Below are 23,994 nucleotides of genomic sequence, written 5' to 3'. Positions count from 1 at the left end.
TCATTCAGTCAACACCTCCTTTGTTCCAGGAATTGGAAGAGGCTCTAAGGACACAGCATGGAACAAAATAATAGCATGTGACAGCAGGGCCAGACCCATGTGGGAGAAGCCAGGGAGCACTTACAGCAACAAATCGGAAGAGCTGAAGGCCGAAACTAAGGTGGTGACATGTGAGGTAGAGAAGGGAAATGCGTTATTCGAACAGATCAATCATGCCAGCTATTTCTTACTATCAATTGCAAAAGTCAAGCATTTTCTTTCTTATTTATTTATTTATTTATTTATTTATTTATTTATTTATTTTGAAAGAGAGAGAGAGCACATGCACATCAGTGGAGGGGCAGAGAGGGAGAGAGAGAATCCTAAGCGGGCTCCGTGCAGAGCCCAACGCAGGGCTTGAACTCAGAAACCGTGAGATCATGACCCGAGCCAAAACCAAGAGTCGGTCGCTTAACTGACTGAGCTACGCAGGTGTGCCCCAAAGTCAAACATTTTCATTCAAACTGTGTAACAGGACAAAATATAATGAGCCCCTCCTGTAGGTTCACATCCCATAGGTCACAGGAGGCCACTTTTAACAGATGGCTGGTTTTAGGAAGCAACACTGAGGGGGAGCAGGATGTGACTTCCCATTTAGGACATGACCTGGATAGATGCTTCTGAGATAACAAACGAGAGGACAACTACTTCTTTTTTTTTTTTTTTAATTTTTTTTTCAACGTTTTTTATTTATTTTGGGGACAGAGGGAGACAGAGCATGAATGGGGGAGGGGCAGAGAGAGAGGGAGACACAGAATCGGAAACAGGCTCCAGGCTCCGAGCCATCAGCCCAGAGCCTGACGCGGGGCTCGAACTCACGGACTGCGAGATCGTGACCTGGCTGAAGTCGGACGCTTAACCGACTGCGCCACCCAGGCGCCCCGAGGACAACTACTTCTTAAGAGAATGAGTCTACTGGGACCATGGTGAATTTCTTACATAACAGCTTTACTGAAATGTAATTCCCATACCATATAGTTCGCCCATTTAAACTGGATTACAACTCCACGGTTTTTTAGGGCATGCATGGATACATACCATCACCGCAATCAACTTTAGGACATTTTCATCGCCCCAAAGAGAAACGCTGCACAAAGTGGCTGCCTCTCCCCATTTCCCCCAACTCTCTTCCCCAGACCTAGGCAACCACGTTCTGTCTCTACAGATTTGTAACACTGCCGATAAGTGGGATTGTACAATATGTGGTCTTTTGTGACTGGCTTCTTTCACTTACCATCCTGTTTTCAAGGGTCAGCCATGTTGTAATGCATGTCACACTTTTGGTGGTTAAACAATATTCCATCGCATGGATACAACACACCTTGTTTATCCATTCACTTGGTAATGGATGTCTGGCTTGTTTCCACTTTTTGGCTACTATAAATATTGCTATGAACATTCATACACAAGTTTTTGAGCGCCTGTTTTCAATTTTCTTAAGCACGTATCTATCCTTGGAATTGTTGGGTCAAGTGTAATTCCATGTTTAACTTTTTAAGGACCCGCCATGCTGTTTTCCACAGTAGCCACACCATCTTGCATTCCCACCAGGAGTGCAGCCTCTCTACGTCTTTGTAAACAATTATCATCTGACTTTTTGACCACAGCCTTCCTAGTGGATGTGAACTGGTCTCTTATTGTGATTTTGATTTGCATTTCCCTGACCACCAGTGATACTGAACATCAACTCATGTGCTCGATGGACATTTGTATATCTTCTTTGGAGAATGCATATAATCACATCTTTTACCCATTTTTCAACTGAGTTATACTCTATTGAGCTGTAAGAGTTCTTTAAGGATCCCTTATTAAATTTATCATTTGCAAGTATTTTCTCCCATTCTGTGTCACTGTTCACTTACTCGATGGTGTCCTTTGAAGTACTAAAGTGGTTAATTTTGGTGAAGATCAATTTACCTATTCGTTTGTAGCTTGGGTTTTTGGAAACCACTGCCTAATCCAAAATGAAACATTTAGGTCTATGTTTTCTTCCATTATGGATCTCTGACTGTGTTCTTGAACCGGTGAACTAAGAAATGAATGGGAAGGTAATGCTACTTTCCTTTGAAACAATATTAATTTTTTCTGACAATTCTCACCTGAGATCTTCCTAAAGAGCTACTGACATGACAAGCACTATCATGAACCGAAATGCGGTTCAGAGAAGTATTAGGATGATGAAACAAGAGCTTTCAAAATTACTGAGTGTTCACCACAGGACAAACATCACTCAAAATTAGGTGAATGTCATATTCTTTCTTCTAGAACTTCTAACTGTTCAGTTATTTCCAGAATTCTCCATGGCTCCAAGAACATGAAAATAAACCAGATTTCCTCACCTAAAAGCGACAGTGTATGATTCGCATGGTTCCTTACGTTACTTGGTCTGGAGGGAAAACAGTTGCAATCACACGCTTTGGTTTCTCTGGGGGGGCCTCAGCTGTGGGCACAAGCACACTTGCTTCACTTGCTTCTTTAAGGAGAACAGTGCTGATGGGGTGCACAGCACCCTCACCCCAGGATGTACGAGTGCTTCTAGCAAACGTCAGCCTGGTCCTAGAGACGCCCAATACCACCAGATGCAGAGGCCACCTATGGAATTGGAAAGACCAACTGCCCTTGATTGTCAGTTCTACTTCTAAACCTCATGTAGACTTGGGTTCATTCCAAATTTCATGACTGAGCAGGTTCTTTGGGTCGTCAGCCTCAGCAGGAAAAGGGACATGGCCAGGAAGACACCTGGCCAAGGCAAGAGTAGAGAGAAGCAGGTAAAGAAGCAGTGCCTGGTTCTCCATTTGTAGACTTTCCCGGCCAGATGCATCATCCCCACCCACGAGCAGGGATCTGTTTTTGATCTCGATGGAAATACTCACATTTGACAAAACATAAGACTCACTTATGTTTCAGAATTCACGTAATGATTTCATCGCTCTCAAATTCTTAAACATTTGTCCATTGCAGAATATGCCTCCTGATAGAACCCTCTCCTCTCCATCCATCACGATGGAAATACCTAGTATCCCTGCCTACAGTTCCGGGGACTGACATCCATGTTTCCTGTGTGAAACGCCACCCTCGCTTGTTGCCCCTCCCCCAGGGTGTCCCTGCTAAACACTGAGGGACTGAACACAGCTGATACAGAAGCCTAGCCTTGTCTGCCCCCATGTCTTCACTCCTCCCAGGAAGACCGCAGGGCTTGCTGAGGGCAAGGACCATCTCGCTGCCCCTTCAGCTTATAGGAAAGCTTGTGTTGCAAATGTTGATGGCACAGGAGTGGACCCTGATCACTCCAGGGGGGCCCTGTGCTATCCCAAGTCCCAGAGCTCCCCACGCTGACGTGGGGCCAGACCAAACTGTACCTCCAGATAAGGTAACAGTGAACACAGTGTCATCAGAGAGGAGCAGAAAGAGAAGTTTAGAGCCTGGGTCGGTCGGCCCAGCCTCACAGATTCTGTACATGGACACGATGTGGCCGTTGGCCGTGAACATCACAATTACGATTTGTTTCGCTCAGGTTTCATACAGCAAATGCCTCATCCTAATTTAAAGTGATCATTTCTCTAAGAGATCCAGACAGGGGAAGTGCAAACATTCACTGCGCGCGTGCACCAGGGAGAGGAGTGCAAACGTGGTCATTTCATCGCGATCCTCACAATATCAGAGGGTCTGCTCACATCCGTGGGGCAGGGGAAGTAGGTCTGAGTGTTTTCATGTTACAAATTCTAACATCGGCCAATGGCCTAAAAGGCTAGGTTTGAATTTAGGATTTTCAGAGTCCTCAAAGTTCTATGGCAGAAGGTGGCAGCCCCAGGAGAACCAGATCCAGCCCTGGTTATGCGCCTGCCACGTCCACATTCACAGGCCCAAGGAGAATGATGGTCACCCCAGAGATAAATCCAGCCGGGGCACAAGCCGTTACCACAAAGGTGGCACCGATAATGGATTCAGTCACAAAGATCGTCACATTTGCCCATTCAAACCAGGGGGCATTTCAGCACAGCTGCAAAGCATATCTCCTAGCCTGAAATGAAGAGTCGTTCTAAATTCCTTGCAAAGATGGACACTGCTGGTGAGATCTTTTCCTGACTGGAGGCAGATCAGATGAGATAATCACAAGAACGTGGGATGCATGGGTATTTGACGAGTTACAACTGGAGAAAGGCAAAAACAAGGCACTGGATGTTCTGGCCATAAAAGTCAGAGTCTGTGACTTCTAAGGCAGCGGGGGTGGGGGTGGGGGTGGGAGGGGGGCGACTGTAGTTTATGGAGGCATTGGGAACAGAAGAGAGACTGGTCCAGGGAAGACCAGGGGTCTCCAGCATCACGACGGATCAGAGTTTTTGATGACAAATCCAGCAGTCTGAAAGGTCACCTTCCCCACTCCCACCCCCGCCGTGGCAACGGCCTGAGGGACACAGATGGTGGGTATTACCTTTCCAAGCCAATGCCAGAGTGAAGGAAAGAAAGGGGAGAGGCCTTCATGTTTAGGTGAAGTATGAAGTCTCGATCTGGCATCTGGTGTGGAAGCAGCCCACGTCAATGTCGACTATTTCTTCCGTCAATTTGACTTTGCGGTCTCTGGATTCACATAGGACCAGGGGTCTGGTGGAGCCTTCTTCAGCTGTGACATACTCACCCAAGTATCACACTTGGTCGTTTGGCAGCAGTGACGGTGACCAAAGAGTCCTTAGGGGGTCCTCTCCAACCGTCTCATTTTTGTAAAAGCAACAGAACAAAACAGTAACTGTGCGTACATGACAAGACTGTAAGATCCCCATTGTTAAATCTGATGAGAGTTCACTTAAAAGGGAAATGTACTTATTCTGTGATATACAACGTTTTAAGATAATAACTGAAATGATGACTGACAACATAGCAGGACATACCAGATTTCTAGGAATCTTACACAATTTTCTAGAATACGTACAACATACGCCTACAGAACACAAAGAACACCCAGTATTACTTTTTGACAGAACTACTTCCTATGTAACTAACATATCAAATAAGACTAATTCGTGTAACACCTCTCTAAGAATGTATGGAGAAAGAACAAATCTTCGGAGATGCTACAGGGACTCTAGAAAATCCCGAAGTTATCTCCAGGTCAAAAAGACATCAATTACAATTTGGCTTGGGGGAAGGTTGTCGAAAGTATCAAAAGGCCTTAAAACACTTGGTCAAAAAGGTTCACAGGTCACCATGAAACGCTGCTTAGTTACCCATTTAATCATAATGACAAAGACTGCAGGCAAATAAGGAAAGTTAAACATTTGTGTACAAAAACCTTAGCTCTTTGAACAGACAAGATTCAGTTCTCTTTAGTAATCAAAGACCTGATAAACACATCAAGAAACACAGGAAATTATTTTGATAAAATATAATCTTTTGTTTTCTAGGCAGATTACTTAAAAAGATAAAAAAAACTCTTTTACACCTCTTACCAAGAGTAGACCAAAAGTCTAAGCAAACTCTGTCCTTTTAACAGAAAGAACACCAAACATTAATTTTGCAGATTAATTTTGATATTAAACCCATTTATTTAAAAACTTAAATCTATTCGAATCTTAGCCAGCTTGACCACACATAAAATTGTTCTGCAAAGATTCCTTTTCCACAAGCTTCTACAACTTTTTAAACACCCCTTCAGATGTTGTCCTGTTTTTCCTCTCCCATTCCGAAATAACCAGCCTCACTTTAGGAAAAAATCATGCTCTTTTGCCTCAAAAAAATAATTCATCTTTATTCCTTGTACCTTCTCTTACCAAAAACACACATCTTACTTTCCTTGCATACAGAAATGTGTACCTTATTACTTCTAGTACCTTACATATGTTAAAAATTTTAATGCTTAATATATTTTAATTTCTAAATGATTTTTTACAAGTTTATTATTGGAGAGAGTACGTGTGTGAGCATGGGGGAGAGGCAGAAAGAGTGCGAGAGAGAGAGAGAGAGAGAGAGAGAGAGAGAGAGAGAGAATTCCAAGCAGGCTCCACCCTGTCAACGCAGAGCCCGATGAGGGGCTTGATCTCACGAACTGTTGAGATCATGACCTGAGCCAAGATCAAGAGTCAGACGCTTATGTGACTGAGCCACCCAGGCGTCCCTAAAATGCCTTAATTTCTGATGAAAATAAGAAGTTGACAATTGCGAGCTGTTTTTTACTTTAGCATTCTACGGCTTGGCAAATGTATAAATACATTTTTATATTTTCTAGAAACACATGCTTTCTCCATGTGGCACAAACACGTTCACTCATAGCCTCAAATAGCTTTAACTGCTCTGTAAAAATAAGTCAGAAAGTAGATAAACCTATCCATCTTCAGTAATTAACGTTTTGGTATTTTATTTAGAGAAGATCTAGACAGTCAAGTACTAATTTAACTTAATAAAACTTTAAGTGTTCAGGTTACCAAAAAGATTTGGGGTAACTATTTAAAAAGCTCACCGAGGGGCGACTGGGTGGCTCAGTCGGTTAAGCATCCAACTTCGGCTCAGGTCATGATATCGCAGTTTGTGGGTTTGAGCCCCGTTGGGCTCTGTGCTGACAGCTCAGAGCCTGGAGCCTGCTTCAGATTTTGTGTCTCCCCCTCTCTCTGCCCCTCCCCTGTTCATGCTCTATCTCTCACTGTCTCTCAGTAATAAATAAACATTTTTAAAAAAAAATTTTTTTTAAAGTTCACCGAAAAATTTCTGCCCCCACTTACATGTATTCAGTTCACTTGTTCCCAGCATGTGGGATGAAAATTTCATCAAACCAAGTTATTTTCTGTGCTGACAAATTTTGTAACAGTGATAACATGAATTTATTTGATTAATAAATCCAGGTAGAATAAAAGACGTATGTGTGCATTATATTTAATGTTGATAATTCTACAGACATGTCTGTCTTGACTAAACCCACGAACTTTCATCAGCTTTAATATGAATATTTTCCCAGATCACGTGAACCTGAAAAGCATTTCGGTCTCTATTACATTTTTGAGAATTTTATGAACACTTTGTTCATATAAGTGCTTTTCCTTAAGCCAACTGAATAGAGCTGTTTAAAAAAATTAATTTTGGCAATACAATCTGGAGGTGGAAAATCCCACACATGTACAATACACATATATAAACATACATACAGACAGAAGTAAACAGAGACCTTACAGCTTTTGTTTCAAAATTTTAGCGATGAGACGGTAGGATAATGCAAAACTCACTGGTTTATGAAAGATGCTGGATCCAAATCATGTGTCTGGAAGATGAAATAAGTAAAGGTCACCTGCTCAGGTGACTAAAGCTTTTTACTAATATTTGTTTATTTGCCTAAGTTTCAAATAACCTTTTCCCCTTTTGTTTTCCTTCTGATAAGAATGACCTCCCTGAAGTTTTTATTTCAAAGACATGGCCTAGCTAAGTCTTGGGAGACCAGGTAGAACATTTACCTGCCAAAGGCACAGGGGGAAAAAATGCAAGTTCCTCCCGGAAGAAACTTCATGTTCTAAGGTCAGAAGTTTTACAATACTGGGGCATCTGCGTGGCTCAGTTGGTTAAGCATCCAACTTCGGCTCAGGTCATGATCTTGTGGTCCATGAGTTCGAGCCCCGCATCCAGCTCTGTGCTGACAGCTCAGAGCCTGGAGCCTGCTTTGGATTCTGTGTCTCCCTCTCCCTCTTTGCCCCTTTCCGCTCACACTCTGTCTCTCTCTCTCTCAAAAATAAATAAACATTTAAAAAAGAATAATTTTTACAATACTTACACATCTTTTGAGATAAATAGAGGTGGTTTTAGGATTGCTAACTATAGGTGAACTGTGACTTGTGACTTGTTCCTAGAGCCACATTTCTAGTTTTGCTAAGATGTGTAAGATAAAAACAGTTGTTTTTAATTCCTCAAAGAATTAGATTACAGCCTAATGATACCAAGGGGCTGATCTGTCCATCTAACCAAATTACCTTCAATTTACATCAGGGAGTGGATTTCCAACTAAGATGAAAACCCAAGATTTCTATGTTCTGGATTTAGACCTGTTTGTCTTTGGGATGTTTTACAAAATCCTTTCACAGACATCAGAAGGTTGTTCTTTCCTTCTGGATGTGTGGTTTTATTTTAGCTTAGGGAAAAATGTCTATGTCAGGCACTGAATATCAGCTTCCAGTTTCACCAACTTTTGACCACCGAGCTACTTTACAAAAATCCTTTAAATATTTTGTCAGTTTTCAGCTGAGATGAACAATAAATTATTTTTGGTGGTATTGAACAACCCTTGTTGGGTTTAAGAGGAGGCAAAGAATACTACTTTCTCAAGATTCAGAGTCACTCTGAAATATGGCCAAAAGGAAGAACTGACAACTTTTGTGTTCAAGGCAGGCAGAAAGCCAAGCAAAGTTCTTAGGACACAAAACAAGACAAGCAAGAAGGCAAGAACTCTCCCTGGAGGAGACAGAAAGAGTCAAGAATCAGTGGGTTGGGTTTGGAAAGGAAGAGACAACTCAAGAAATTTTATTTTCTCCTCTTGACTGGGCATGCAGACAGAGATCCAGGAGAGCTGACTCTGGTAGGAACCCTCACCTTTCACCGACTTCTGTCAGTCTTCCCCAAACACCATCTGTAGGTTCCAAGAGGGCTTAAAGAGTGTAGCTTCAGTATCTACCAGAATCTGGCAAAGTGTTTCATTCATTTGTAGTTTCCCTTGTTTGTTTAAGGGAGTGACAGCCGTTTACCAGAAAATTCCTGAGTCCCAACAACTCTAGGAGGGGCCCATATGGGAGCTCTCCTTTAAGGGTAGATATGGAGGCATCTATAAGGCCACTCAGTTGGCAAATTTTGTTTTCAGTCTTATTCCAAAGTCCTTTCAAAGTACTTGGCTGCAGTCATGAGTTCCATCAGACTGATGGGGGCTCAGTTCCAACCTGTTTTTGTTGTTGTTTTTGTTGTTGTTGTTGTTGAATTTTTAATCAGTCTACTAATCTCAGGGACTGATCCATTTACAAACAGCGCAGCTAGAGCAGGTTGGGTGACCTCATTTTTTGCATGGAACCTGAATGCCACAGGAAGAGTGCTTCCACACAGGCTTTAATGTCTGCCACAGATTCATCTTTTTTGTTTGCATGTTTCAGTAATAAACCAAATGGTGCATGCAGGAAAAACTCCTCCAAAGGATGGCTTTTAAGAGATCAATCACTATTTTATGAACTTTTTCTGGTCCACGAGGGAAGTGTGTTTAAGATCGAGGATCCTGAGCATCTTTGGGTTTACGCTGATCTGTTTCCTGACTCCATGTTTGGGCTTCCTCAGGGCCAACCTGCATGTGCATAAGCCCATAGAGATCTGGAAGCCTGCGGTCCTTGGCCCTGGTAATGATGAAATTCTTCAGGAAACTTCTGGGGATCCTCCCTAGGTTTAGGAAATTCTGTTACTATGGTAGTTCACTCTTTGACCAAGGAGTTTAAGATATCTTTAAAAAAATTTTTTTTAATGTTTATTTTTGAGAGCGAGCGAGCACAAGCAGGGGAGGGGCAGAGAGAGAGAGGGGGACACCGAATCCGAAGCAGGCTCCAGGCTCTGAGCTGTCAGCACAGAACCCGACACGGGGCTCGAACTCACGAACCATGCGATCATGACATGAGCCAAAGTTGGACACTTAACTGACCTACCCCAGCACCTCAGGAGTTTAAGGCATCTGAGGAGGATCTCCTGCAACCTGGGGTGACCCATTCTGTTTGTTTGGTTTGGGAGCCCTTGCTTTCAAAATCTTGTCTAACAGGAATGTTTCTCATAATGGCCATTGTAATTCTAGGTTGTTTTTAGTAAGACTTTGTCATTGTAAATATCTACAGCTTCTGGGACCACAGTTCTTAGACACCATTTAAGTAGTAGTTGTGCCGAAAGGTGGTATGTTCAACTCTCTGAGCTAAGGCTTTGGGTCTTTTGGAGCCGAACTAACACCTAAGGGGATGTGTGGCTGGGCTGGGGATCGTGTGATGTTTGTACCTCACCACACGGAGACTTTCTTGAGGTTGGCAGGTGATCTAGCATCAGTGTAACCTGTTCTGTGACCAGCTTATGGATTAAGTTAGGTGGCAAGCATTCTAACAGTTTTTAAGTGCTCAACGCATGCAAGTCAATTATGCAGCTTTTGGCTTCCAAGACTTCCACTGCCTTTACCTACACGAAACACACTGGATCCAGGCCAGCTTAAGCCACGCCTAGTTTGACTCCAGTTGGCAACTGCCAGCAACGGGACTGGGGACAGGACTAAGCCAGCAGACCCCAAACAAATGGAGAACTCTGGAATGAACCACCACCAACATGGAATCTGAGATTCAAGCAAGGGTAAGGATTCTGACCAGACGGGGGAACTGCAGTCCCGACTGCCAGCACTTCTCAACATGGAATCAGGGACCGGAAGCAAACGACAGCTCAGAGAGCCAACAAGGTCAGGAGCTTGACACAGAGAGAGCAGAGCTCAGAACCAAGAGGAACTTACCCACAGCCCTCCGAAAGGGCTAGAAAGACAGAGGGTTTGTGGGTACGCAGCCTGTGTTTCTCGTCCCCAAAGCCGCGAGAGGCTCCCTTCAGATCCCATCCCTGCCACCAAATCTGTTAAAAGCCAAAATTCATCTGAATAAAATTTAAAGATCTTATTAGTTTTATTCAACAATTCACGACTGGGGTGGTACCCCACCTGGCACATAGTAAGAAGGGCCCAGGAGCTGCAGAAAATGTTAAGAGTTACGGGCAGAAAGAGGTGGGACAGGGAAGTTATTTCAGCAGAGCCATCTTCCTTTGAGGGGACCGCAGCGGGGAAGAGGGATCCATCTCGGATTATCTCATTAGTGCTGGCCAGGTAATTCCAGACTGCCCGGCTTAAGATTCTACTCCTGGGAGAGGCTGAAACTGCAATCCATTTAGGTATTAAGCCTTGGTTTGGTGATGTGGGCTTAGCACAATCTGGGGCCTGTTGCCTCTTTTTAAATCATACTCTGTAATTTACAAAGTCCTTTCCAATGTGTTTTAGTTATTTCTGAAGAACTCCATCGCTTTTCAGTTGGCCAGCATGCCAATGGAAACGTGCAGTCACACGTAACTACAAAGCACTTAGAATCTAATTCGTCCTTCCAGTTTCCACATTCGGAAGAAAAATAGCATGAGGCCGAGGATAATAAACAAAGATGACAGAATTAGTCTCCTGGAACTCGAATGAGAAAATGAACACAGCCGTACCAGAATTCCTCATGGCTCATCAGCACCAGCTAACTTTCTTCAAAACTCAGGTTCCAAATGTCCCATATCTCTTTCAAATTTTGTTTTTGCAAAGGAGGGAATGAATATTTTCTTACGTGAGCACATTAACATTTTTGGCCTCTGAAAGAGTAGTTTTTTTAAACTTTAGAACCTATACGACTGTGAACCTCTTCGGAATATTTTCAGTCTGTGAGAAGGGAGGGCTAAAATGTCCTCTCATGGTTCACAGGTTTTATTGTTTATAGTTCACAGGTTTCTTTCTTTTAATCAAAGACGGCATGGTCTCTTTTTTATAGGTCCTATAGGCTACCTTCTCCTTATCATCTGTTTCAAGTAGAATCATTAGAAATCTTACATTTTGGGAGTGCCTGGGTGGTTCAGTCGCTCAGTTAGGCATCTGGCTTCAGCTCAGGTCACGATCTCACAGTCCCTGAGTTCAAGCCCCGCATAGGGCTCTGTGCTGACAGCTCAGAGGCTAGAGCCTGCTTTGAATTCTATGTCTCCCTCTGTCTGCCCCTCCCCCGCTTGCACTCTCTCCTCTCTCTCTCTCTCTCAAAAACAAACATTAAAAAAATGAAAAGAAAAAAGAAATCTTTCATTTTTTAGACCTTCCTAATTCCCTCGAAAGGGAAACTCTGCTGGAAGAGGCAGAACTGGTTGTTCAGTGAGATAAGGAGGAGCACAAGGAGAGATCCAAGGACATTCCCTTCCTCACACCATAGGGACAACTTGGGTCTGAATGACTAGTGCATTAAATGACTCTGCTGAATAATCAGATTCTAAACGTTAAAGACAATTATGTACCAAATAGACAGACAAACGTGGTGGTATATTTTAAAAGCCAGATATATTTTTAAACGATCATGCCTACAATAAGTAAATTATGTAGTGATGGAACATCAAAAAAAAGTTGATGAACAAAAAGGCACACATTCTAAGAGTTCAAGAGTAGAAAGAACAGAAGAGTTCCTTTTGGTTTGCTTCTAAGGTAAGAGAAAAGAGAAACAGGTGTACTAAAATGATATCTCGGGTGAAGGTTTCTGTCAGCTGAAGCAGTTAACATTGGCGTCTTTCTCCCTGGTCCGAAGCAGTCTTTTCTTTCATTGACTTCTGAGAGTGTGTTTAATCTTCCTTTGTGTACAGATGGTACATCAGGGCTACCACCAGCGCTGAGATGGCGGGGATCACCCAGTTGGTCCACCAGCTGGAAAGAAAGGGCAATGATGCTTGTACGGTGCTCGATACACAGGACTCAAAACCTCTGCTCTTCTGATTACCATGAAAGCCACTGTGGCATGTTTTTATTACCTCTCTAACGTACCTGGATGAAAAACCAACTAACTCGTTAAAAGAGACATGAGCACATCACATGCCCTAATATACCAGCACCTGCTCAGCTTTATAAGAAAATGAACGGCCCCACCCCTGTTCCACTTAAATCTATTTCTATAAACTTATGCAAAGAGCTATGAACTACTCACTCCCCCAATAGATGCTACCGATAACTAGTGACTTATCTAAGGACACGAACTCTGAGTTACAGATCGCAAGTTCATAAAAGCAAATATTCCTTACAGGTTTTATTCTACTCACATACACTAAGAATTTAAAATAGTACTAAACCGAGAACCAGAAAATCAAGTTTCTCATTTTGGCAGAGGCATCAACAGGTCTATAACTGGGAGAACAGCACATCTCCTCGACTGTGAAGTTAAGGACTTTGAACCACAGGATGATTAAGGTTGCTATGTCCACCACAACTTTACATTCTCCGACTCTGTTCTGAAAATCTAATCTGTACAAATGCACAATAGACTTAACGCAGGAAGAAACAGCATGCCCAAACGACTTCATCTGTGGTCCACAGGTATAAACCCAGAAAACTCCCTAACTTACACACTGTTTCAGTCCTGGTGCAAAGAACTTCTGATCTACTATAAATGGCAGATGACAGATCAAATCAGGGACAAAGCTAGGATGATCTTCAATTTAGATATGAACCTTTAATTACTTAGAAAATAAAATATACAGCTTGTGGAATGTGAATTAAGCCAGACAATCACCTATGAAGACATACATTTTCTGGCATAAAGTTTCTACCCTGTAAAACTTCACACATCAACCCATACGAAGATGGAGTTCATTAACAAGATTTAACCTGCACAAGGGTTACAAATGCAATTTTCATCTTGGTGGGCTTTTCAGTTTTCATTTAGAAGGAAACTGATCTGCCCATGAAACATAGGATGAAGTGAGTACTAACCACTGCCTGAAGGCAGGTAATGTACTAGAACACCGACAGAGACTGGGGCGGTTACATTTGACAGGGTGAAAGAATAAATAAGCATAAATGTGTGGCTTTGAGCTTGGGGCCAAATATCTCTAGCTACCAGATACACAGATACATATAGTCCCAATTACACAAGTCAATATGCTAGAACTGCCAAAAATGTCAATACAACGTTGGACTATACCACAGAAATCCAGTCCCTAGAACAAGGGACTCATGTTACACCTGGAAGAACACTGAACCATGCCCAGAGGGACCTGATCACTACAATGTTAAAACCGGATCATATACTGAATGAGAAAGGAAAGAGATGTTTGCCTGGAGAGTAAAAGACTGTGCCGGCCACAGGACTACCGTGGAGAAAAGGAGACCCATTTGTTCAGTCGGTCCTATAGGGTAGATATGGCCAGAGGGTGAGATTCAGGGTCGTTCTGAAGAGGGTCCCGAGTCTGAGCTGACAGCCGAAGAGAGTGTCCTGAGTCATGTGGGTACCAAGTGGGGACAATCCTGGGATGTCCACTGATGGGGGCGGAGGGGGCATGGTGGACGCCTGCACCTCAAATGGGGGAGGGTCCCATAATCCCACTCTGACTCTATGAGCCTTCTGATCACAATTACTTTAAAAGAAAACTACCACGTATCACGTACCTGGAATTAGAATCAACAGTAGTAATGAGAGTCTCCTGAAACACGAGAGAAAAAGTAAACGTAAAGGGAACATCTCAACATTTATTCAATTGACTAAGGACTTCTTTTATAAGTAGGTCACAGTATTTTACTCAGTACATTCTTCCAAACACATTGAAAGGGAAAATTAACATCATAAACTTCTCACTAAAATGCCCAATTTCACCATTTTTTCAGAAGGAAAAAAATTTTAAGAATCATCTGTATGTAAATTACTTATAACCTAGATAATTTGAAAGAAAATGTTAAAAACAGCCTATATATAAAATATCCTGTACACAGTACACATCTGAATCCTTTAATGGAGAAACTGAAAACAGATTATCATGTACACATACACATAACCCCACCACTACCTTCAGGAAGAGCAGTTTAATTTTTTAAAAGCACTGATGAAACATTCAATAAAAAACATTAGTTATTTCATTCAAATTTTATGTGAAGTAAAGTTACCCAAATTGCATTAAAAGCCATGTCAAGCAAAAAGAGAGAAGTAAAAACAGTCATTTAAATTATAACACTCTGGGGGCACCTGGTTGGCGCAGTTAAGTGTCTGACTTGATTTCAGCTCAAGTCAAGATCTCAGGGTCATGAGATCAAGCCCCCAGTCAGGCTCTGCACTGACAGTACAGAGCCTGCTTGGGATTTGCTGTCTCTCCCTCTCTCTCTGCCCCTCCCCAACTTGTGTGTGCACACTCTCTCTCAAAATAAATAAGTAAACTTAAGAAAATAATTAAATTAATTAATTGTAACACTGTGGACCACCACCTTTCCTGGACTCCAACTCTGACAAGACGGCTCTAAAAAGATACGGGAGGCCTTAGGGACTGGTCTCTCACACCGTCACTGGCCAAGAGCCCTCTGAAAATAAGGACGCCCTGTGCGTGTGCTGGGGTCTTTCACAGTTGCAGCCTAATTTACCTTCCAGAACTTTCTGAGAGAAGTTCTTCTTGTCGGTACCATGAAAGTGAACTAATTTTGGCTCTGGAACAATACATACTTCCCCAAACAGCTGAATAACTAAGGCCTAAGAAAAAATAAACTGTTCTGGGCTTGAAAACTTAAGAAGCATTCTTTTGAAATTTCACACCAGCAGAAGTATTAGTGCCTCAAAGGAAGGTAAGTAAGGCAGCTTCCTCAGAGAGTTCATCTCCGCAGTTTCCCAAAGCACAAGACAAGCCAGTAGCAAAACAATCAGCAGTCTGCAGTGAGGCAAAGCGACACACAGCAGGGCGCATTAGAGAAACCCCATGAAAAGGCAGAAAACTTTTAGGGAAGGGCAAGCAAAACAGTTAGGAGACCCACAAACCTGGAAACATGGCCTTTAAGATTCCTGACACAATAGGAGGGAAAAAAATAAGTCATTTAAAAAGGAAACTTCACACATCTATTATCTCTTTAAGCAATGTTAAATCTTAGCGACTACACAAAGTATTCATAACAACAGCAAGGCTTTTCAAATTTTGTATATATGAATAAAATTAACAAGGATTACCAGAAGTCAGTGGACTATGCAAAATTATTATTCAGCGATTAGAAGACACAATGAGTTGTGAAAACCAGAGTGCAACAGTTCATTAAAGGTAAAATATTATCGTCACAATAGAAAGTTAAGCCCGGAAGAGTAAAACAGAACGCGAACACAGATCTGTTATTTGCTTATACCAAGTACATGCATTTTACCAAACATGCTGACAACTCTATGGAAACTAGGCTGGCCTGTCCTCACTCTCCAAACACTACCCTGAGCGCTCATGCTAAAACAAAAACTCTTAGGGTGTTTGATCCTCTAAAGAGCTGTACTTTGGGGCGACTAGGTGGCTCAGTCGGTTGAGCGTCCAACTTCGGCTCAGGTCATGATCTCATGGTCTGTGGGTTCGAGCCCCGCGTCGGGGTCTGTGCTGACATCTCAGAGCCTGGACCCTGTTTCAGATTCTGTGTCTCCCTCTTTCTCTGACCCTCCCCTGTTCATGCTCTCTCTCTCTCTCTGTCTCAAAAATAAATGTTAAAAAAAAAAAATTAAAAAAAAAAAAGAGCTGTACTTTAAGAGATTATATATATTTCCAAGTGTTTATTTTCTGTTAGGCTCTTAACCCAGAGGTGCCTGAGAGTTACAGCAAAAGTCTGAATTATCACTTACCACAGTGCTGAAAAAGGAAACTGAAACAGTCTTGTCAATCCAGTGGTCTGAGGGGCCTAAGCTGGGTTTGTATGTGTAACTAACAAATACATCAAGACCAACAGGCAGAAAAGACTATGGCTTTTATTACAGGCTCTGCCACCTGCTCACTCCATGACCTTGAGGAGTTCAACTTCACATAGAAAGGTCAATAATTCAACCAGTGCAAGAGAAGCTCTATATAAAATAATGCAAAGCGCCTTGGGTCTTTGCAAATCAAAGTCCTCTCATTTATACATTCATCTTCCTTAGCCTAGTCCCTAAGTGGAAGGCTTTCCTAACCTATGCCTTTCCAGTGCAGAGCCCACACAAGAAGCTTCAAGAAACCGCACCTGCCAAGCTGGAGATGGGTGCTAGCCATGGTTCTGCAGCGTGTGACCTTAGACAAGGCCAACGCTCGGAACAAGGTCTGAGCTTCACTGTTCTCACCCTCCCTGGAAGGTCTCTGGATCCCACAGGGACATCACAAGAACCAAATAAGGTCATTTAAACAGCAATGATTTGAAAACCACAACCAAGAAAAGGTATTGACACTCCTGACATCCTCCGTGTAAGCAAATGCGATAGGTACAAATTTGTTTAGGAACATGTCATTTCTGTCTACAAATATCTTACTTTGGCAACTAAACACCACGTTTTCCTTTGGGCAGGTTCAAACTAGTCATCTTTGTTGCATCTTATTTTACAATTCAACTAGATATTTTAAACAGGCAATGCTGAAAAAATTCAGAGCACAGCTTACATTGATCAGCCTGCAGAGACAGACAGATGGTTACACAGAGACACAACAACAGAAATATCTGAGGACTCTCGCCTGGCAAACTAGAAGCCCCAGAAAGAAAAATCCAGAAATGTGGTCACAAATTTTCCTTCACTGCATCTGCCTGTGGCCTCTAAGGAAGATGGCAAGTTCTCGGCCGCTTCCTCCACTTCTGCTGATAGAAGCAATGTCATGTGTGTTCTCAGAGAGGAAAGAGTCTGTCTTCCAGAAATGCGGCAGTGCGGTAGGGGACCCGCTGACCACCTCAGCCCTAATTTCTGTCTCTGGGCATCATGGTTTGGGATACGGCTGGATCTACATTAAATCTAACTTGATATAATGAGCCTCATCAAACCTTTGTTTTATTATAGCTGAATGATTTGCCCCGAGATTACTAACATACCGAACACCTAACAGGAAAAAAAAATGTATTTGTTCCCTGAGAGACTGTGGAGAAAAAGCAAAAACCACATGCATCACAGGATTTCACCTGCCCCAAACAAAAGTAGCCCCCCAAAAGCTGCTAATGTCGTATGAATGAACAGCAGGGACTGTTACAGAGGCAGCAACTGTTACAGAGGCAATTCAAATTCTGAAGTCCATTTCTTATCTTCCCAAGGTATTCGGATCACCAACATTGAACTTAAGCCTTTTGGAATAGGGAAAGAAGAGAATATAAATGAAGGTGCTGTGTAGGAAACAGCACGATGCAAGACTTTTATTGTACTACCTGGGGTATAAAGGTAAGCATGGCCTTCATGCTCTATTGGATTCACTGCTTGGATTTTGCTATAGATTAAAGACAACGTCTCGTCAACAGCAGCTGGTTCTTCATACAAGCCCCATGGAGTCCCACTGTTGTCCTCTAGTAAAAGCAAGAGCAGAAACCAAAATGGAAAAACTATCCTTTGTTTCTGTGGCTTAAGCAAAACTTTCCTCCAGATCCTTTAATTACAGGCCAGCAACCATCCTGTCTGCTCGTACTTGTCAGGGATTCTGGTTGTTGGCATCAGTTCTCACTATGGGTTTACCTTCAGAGGTGTGAGATCATCAGCTCACAGAGAAGGGCTAGTGAACCAGGACGTAAAACTAGTGTCCCTAGAACTGTTTTCCTTTCCTAAGGAAAAATGCCCCCAAAAGTTATTATTTAATTTGACTAACATTAAATCCATGCAACCAATGTTTATTTTACACCTACTATGTGCCCCGGGGACACAGAGATGACGACGACATGGGTAGTGTTCTGCAAGGTTCAGGTACTAAGATCTGTCCTCAATCAGACTTTACGCTCTCTGAAAATCAGGTTTGTGTCAAATCTTTCAGATTAGAAGCACAGTGCTGCTTATAAAAAGAAGCTCTTGAAGAGGTAGCTACTGACATTCATGAGGAAAAAATTACGTGTTGAGGGTCTTACGAAGAGAACACACAAGCTGTTCTAATGAAACACAATGGCTGATCCACACATGAAGTATTTTCCTGAGCCAACAGGTTACATATTCATCTAACCTAGAGAGACCTATGCTGGCCTCCAATATGTAAAAGACCTCTGTCCTCCAGTTTGACAGACATTAAATACAGTGGAGACACATACGGTCCTGAGACGCTGAGATGATGCACTTACCGAAGGTTTGATTATCTTTGATCTGTCATCCTGCAAAGGAAAAAAAAGCACATCATGGAATGAAAGAAAGTTTACGAAAGCACCATGTCCAAAGCACTCGCTTTTACTGGGATGTTTTAAAAAACCTACTCTTCGGTAATTATTAGCAATTTACGTTCCTCTACCTAGGTTGTTATTCACATAGTTTGATCCATCTGAGTTGACTGCTAAAATTAACAATTGATTAAGTGATTAGTTTTCAATCTAGAGTTCCAAGGTTTAGAACATCATCCATGATAATCCTATTTCTATGTTGATGTGCATATATATTAGACTTGGATTTTGATCTTCAATTCAGAGAGCAGCTGGGATCTAATTAGATTCTTCTCTTCTATCCTCTGAAATGAGTCTGTGTGTGTGTGTGTGTGTGTGTGTGTGTGTGTGTGTAATTCTGTGTGATATCCTTAGTGAATTCCTGCAATCTCCCAGTTGCAGGGCCGTAATTTTCTTAAACCTCTGGTTGAGGGAGTCCAAATTAAGGGGCATCTAAAGGTGACCACAGAGGAGCCCAGTAGGCAGGTGAGGCAGAAATGCTGTAGTCACAGCCTGAAAACCCACCTGCTCTAAACCCACAAGTTTTGGAAAGGAAAGAATCAAACATTTTAAGGGAAGTCTCTCCAGTTACCAGGAACGTACCGCACTTTGATGAAGTGTGAAGATGAAGATGATAAAAACAGGTGGATGAATAAACTCCCCGAATAAGTGAGGGACACTTTCAGAGCACCACCTCCTGCCACCAAACAGCAAACAAAAAACCCCACCTCTCCCTTCAACTGAAATTGCTCTACAGCACATTTCTGATCTTCAGGCTTTCCATAAAAAGCCTACTTTAAGCTTTCCTTCATCCCTGATCGTCGTAAGAAACGTCAATCAACAAAACTTTTCATATGGGTTTTCATCTGTCAGGGGTCTCTCAGAGTGCCTGCTTGGGCTAGGGCCACACGCCTATGCTGCTTCTTGTTAGCCTGCTTCTGACAGCACCTCAGCCCCCTCTGGATGGCTCCTGGTGAGGCAGCATGAGCTGAGAAGCAGACTGGGGACCGTGCTGAGAGACCCCAGTGCTCTCCAGAGGTGAGAACAGCTGAATGCAGACTGTAGGATCCACTGCCTGCTTGGAGAACGACACTGCTTTTTCCCAAGTGTTCAGCCGCATTCAGATTAGCCGAGTTTCACATGCTCATTTGAAACTGCCACAGAAGGGCCTAAACTCATATTACCCCTCTAGGTTTATATAAAAGCTGAAGTAGGCCAACATTTTGCCAAAGTCAGTCCATGGACTGACACCAAAGGTAACATTCTCAAAGTTCTGGGGTGAAGTGAGAAAAAAAGAGGAGAACGTGTTGGTTTTATACAAGGTAGAGTGCACTCATTTAACAGAGGTGGGTTAAAATTTTTTTTTTTAATTTTTTTAGAATTAAAATATCCTCAGACTAATGAAAGCAGAAGGGAGTTTGTTAAGTAAAATATTTTACTCAAAAAAAATAAAAACTAAAACAAAAAAACCCATGGTGGATCAATGACCCCCCACTTTCTAAAATCTGCTGCTCCAAGGGGCACCTGGGTGGCTCAGTCGGTTGGGCATCCGACTACGGCTCAGGTCATGATCTCACAGTTCGTGAGTTCGAGCCCCGTGTCAGGCTCTGTGCTGACAGCTCGGAGGCTGGAGCCTGCTTCAGATTCTGTGTCTCCCTTACTCTCTGCCCCTGCCCTACTAACGCTCTCTGTCTCTCAAAAACGAATAGACGTTAAATAAATAAATAGATAGATAGTAGATAGGTAGGTGGGTGGGTAGGTAGGTAGGTAGGTAGGTAAATCAATCAATCAATCAATCTGCTGCTCTGAGAGACACTTCATAGTCTGAGAGGCGCCATGGCCTTGGGGTAGAGAGTCCTGACCCCAAGTGCCAGTGAGAACTAAGCCAGGGAAATACAAAGAAATTTCCAGCTGATTTACGACAAGAATGGTGTTCTAAAATCAGGAGGAACTGTTTTTGCTTTACTCCTTCGATTTCGTAGTACACAAGTCTACCGTTTTGAGCAAGGTCAACTCACAACCTTAAAGAAAAGGAAAGGCCCCCCAAGAAGGTACTTACCGGATGAAGCTCTCCAATGATGTACGTTTTGGACAATTCTCTAGCATCTGTAGAGTGCCCGACATCCTCAAAGTTTTCAGTAGCATCCCCTCCAGCTTGTTCCCTTAGCACTTCTTCTCCACCAGGATGCTGTTTGAAGGAGATACAAAAAAAAAAAAAAAAATACGTTTTTTCCAAGCAAATGAGTTAAAAGGAAGTGGTCAGTTTATTTAACCAAATAGGCTACTTTAGAAGTCATAGATGACAATGTGTGAGTACAACTCATCCATAATGTGGGTGAGAACAGTATACTCTTTTGTATTCAATTTCCTTCTTGGAAATACAGAAAAACCTTTCTCCAATAGTAAAGATGTCCATTTCCCCAGGTATTCATATGGCAATACACACGTTAGACACATATTTTTAATCCTGTGGGAATGTCTTCTTTGCTTTTCCAGAAAGCTCTCAAAATTGTTCTTCTTAATCTTTACCCAACCTAATTTTAATTCAGTCCTATATCCTGACCTTTGATTTCTTCGGTCCAAGTGTAGACTTATGCTACTACTCCTTAGATGATTAACTGTGTGATAATTCATCTTCAAAAAGCACCCCGTCTGCCCACCAAGCACAGGCAGAGGATAGCCTGTTGGACAGGCAAGCACATCCCCTGCCTCTCGCAGAACTTTCTAGGAGAAAGTTAAAGGAAAGCAAGCAGGTGCACCAGTGACTTGCTCAAGCTGCTGCCAGAGGGACAGATTACTGATGGGGACTGCGGAGACAAGGAAGAAAGAGGAGCACTCTACGTGGGGGTCAGGAAGAAGACCTCTGTGGAACGGAAGCATTTCAGTGCTCTTAGTTAGGTGCTTCAAATGGTAAAACAAAGGATGGTCACAAAGCAGCAAGGGGACTGACAAGAGCGGCCAAGGCACAAACACAGATGAAGTCCAGAGATCTTCAGGCAAGGAAAGGAGTTCTCATTCAAGTCAAAAGAAAGAGCTTGGTTATTAGCATCCTAAATACTTTCATCGGGAAAAAAGTCTTCTTAAATTGAGCCTCAGTATTACCTTAGTTCAAATTTACCCCACCCTTAAGCAAATCATCTATAAGTACGTGTCCAATAACTAAACAACTCTCCTTTGCATAACTGACTGCACTCTGTTCTTAATTTCTCCCAAGTGATGGAAAACATAGAGGTACATGACAAAGAAGGGTAGATGATTACTCTCTTTTGAAATCCATTTCTCCTCCTACTTTGTTTAAATATATCTACTGCTATAGAAATCTACCAGTTTTCTTTTCCTTTACTATTGTAAAAGTTATCCATCTACATTATAGAAAAACTGAAAGCACAAAGAAATAAATAAAAATCACCCAATCATGTATGGTCTTGCCATCTCAATAGGGCTGGATATACATATAGGTATATGTGTGAATAATTTTTACAAGAAAACTGTGATCATTACCTTATGCATACTGTTTTGTTAGGTAAAAAGCAGATTACAATACATGGTACTGAGAGCATTGCCTAGTGGTTACTTACTACTACTATGTACACTTAGGAAAATAATGGTATTGATCTCATAGTTTTTGAAGATTAAACATGTTGATATATGTGCCTAGCACATAACATACAACCAGTGAGCATGACCCAGCATTTTTATGAAATATTTTCCCAATGTCATCAAGCATCTTTCCTCAACATGACTTTTCCAACAGCTACATAATACTACATACCGCAGGAATTTCCAAACTTATTTAAATGTCTTCTACTGGGGGCACAGATCAGAAGTCCACTTTAAACAAACATGAGGGGCGCCTGGGTGGCTCAGTCGGTTAAGCTGCCGACTTCGGCTCAGGTCATGATCTCGCAGTCTGTGAGTTCGAGCCCCGCGTCGGGCTCTGTGCTGACCGCTCAGAGCCTGGAGCCTGCTTCGGATTCTGTGTCTCCCTCTCTCTCTGACCCTCCCCCGTTCATGCTCTGTCTCTGTCTCAAAAATAAATAAATGTTAAGATAATAATAATAATAATAAAAATAAACAAACATGAGAAGCCACACCAGGGGTACAGGCAGCTGACTGGCTCACTCTGAGAGCCAATCCGAAGCTTCCTGATGTACCTCCAAGGCTGTAGCAATGGAAACCATGGTCTGTTGATTCTGTAACAGTCTGTTTAATACTGGACATGGACTGAGGAGTACAGAAGCAAAACACAAGAGATATAAAATGACTAATTTAACTCAGCACCCACAAATTATGTAAGTTCACATAATATTCTTTCCATGTGGATGGCTGAACTCATGAGTTCCTTAACTTTTGGTTCCTGTTAAGGATATGTGAATATAGACAAATCTCCCAGAGCGAACCACTACTTTCCAGTTATAACCCATAATCTTCAAAGGAAATTTGCACATGAGATTAAAAACACAGACTGGCCTTTAACAAAGCATCATAAAACTAAACAAGTTTTTAAAATAGAGAATTCTGGGGCATCTGGGTGGCTCAGCTGGTTGAGCATCTGACTCTTGATTTCAGCTCAGGTCACGATCCCGAGGTCGTGGGATCGAGCTCCACGTCAGATTCCACACTGAGCATTGGAGCCTGCTTAAGATTCTCTCTCTCTCTCTCTCTCTCAATCTCTCTCTCTCTCTGTCTCTGTCTCTCTGCCTCTCTGTTTCTCTGTTTCTCACTCTCTCTTCGCACCCTCACCCCTCCCCGGCTCACTCACACAAACTCTTAGAGCAACACAACAGTCCTCACCCAAAAAAAAGGGCAAGTTCTCAACTTAATTTCTGACCAAGCAAGGAAACAGGAGAGTATGTCTCTCCATGTACATAAGTGTGCATCTAGCTATGATTTAAGTAAGCTCTGCCTAAACCATCTCTGTGAGGTAGTTTTTTCAGGGGGAAAAAAAAAAGTAAAACATCTTGCGTTCCACTGGTTCCACTGACCACTATTTAAGAAAAATTATAGCATCAACAAACGGACACTAAAATATCTTTGGCCTTACTCTTAAGGATTTTTTAAACAGTAAACAAATACAAAAACAAACTGGGTGACTCAGTCAGTTAAGCATC

At 42.3% G+C, this 23,994-nt stretch overlaps 1 protein-coding gene across 4 annotated transcripts in view; it reads right to left on the bottom strand.

The window, feature by feature from the left end:
• Positions 1–1,346: 1,346 nt before the first annotated feature.
• Positions 1,347–23,994, bottom strand: part of LOC125914367 (cytochrome b5) — a 49,279-nt gene continuing 26,631 nt past the window's right edge. Inside the window, exons 2-6 of one of the 4 annotated variants that reach the window (XR_007455279.1) lie at positions 20,943–21,071; positions 18,812–18,841; positions 15,561–15,584; positions 14,213–14,247; positions 12,356–12,478 (exon numbers count right to left, since the gene is read on the bottom strand). Coding sequence is in view for 3 of the 4 variants with exons in the window: in XM_049619593.1 (XP_049475550.1) it covers positions 12,209–12,478; positions 18,812–18,841; positions 20,943–21,071 (429 nt within the window). In the remaining variant the exon portion in view is untranslated. Of the gene's footprint in view, positions 12,479–14,212; positions 14,248–15,560; positions 15,585–18,811; positions 18,842–20,942; positions 21,072–23,994 lie in introns of all 4 variants that reach the window. The other 3 variants (XM_049619595.1, XM_049619593.1, XM_049619594.1) reach the window with 3 other exon arrangements.

Source organism: Panthera uncia, assembly GCF_023721935.1.
Source record: "Panthera uncia isolate 11264 chromosome D3 unlocalized genomic scaffold, Puncia_PCG_1.0 HiC_scaffold_8, whole genome shotgun sequence".
Lineage (NCBI taxonomy): Eukaryota > Metazoa > Chordata > Mammalia > Carnivora > Felidae > Panthera > Panthera uncia.
Note: the sequence above shows the minus strand (reverse complement) of the source record. Positions and strands in the feature narration are given on the sequence as shown.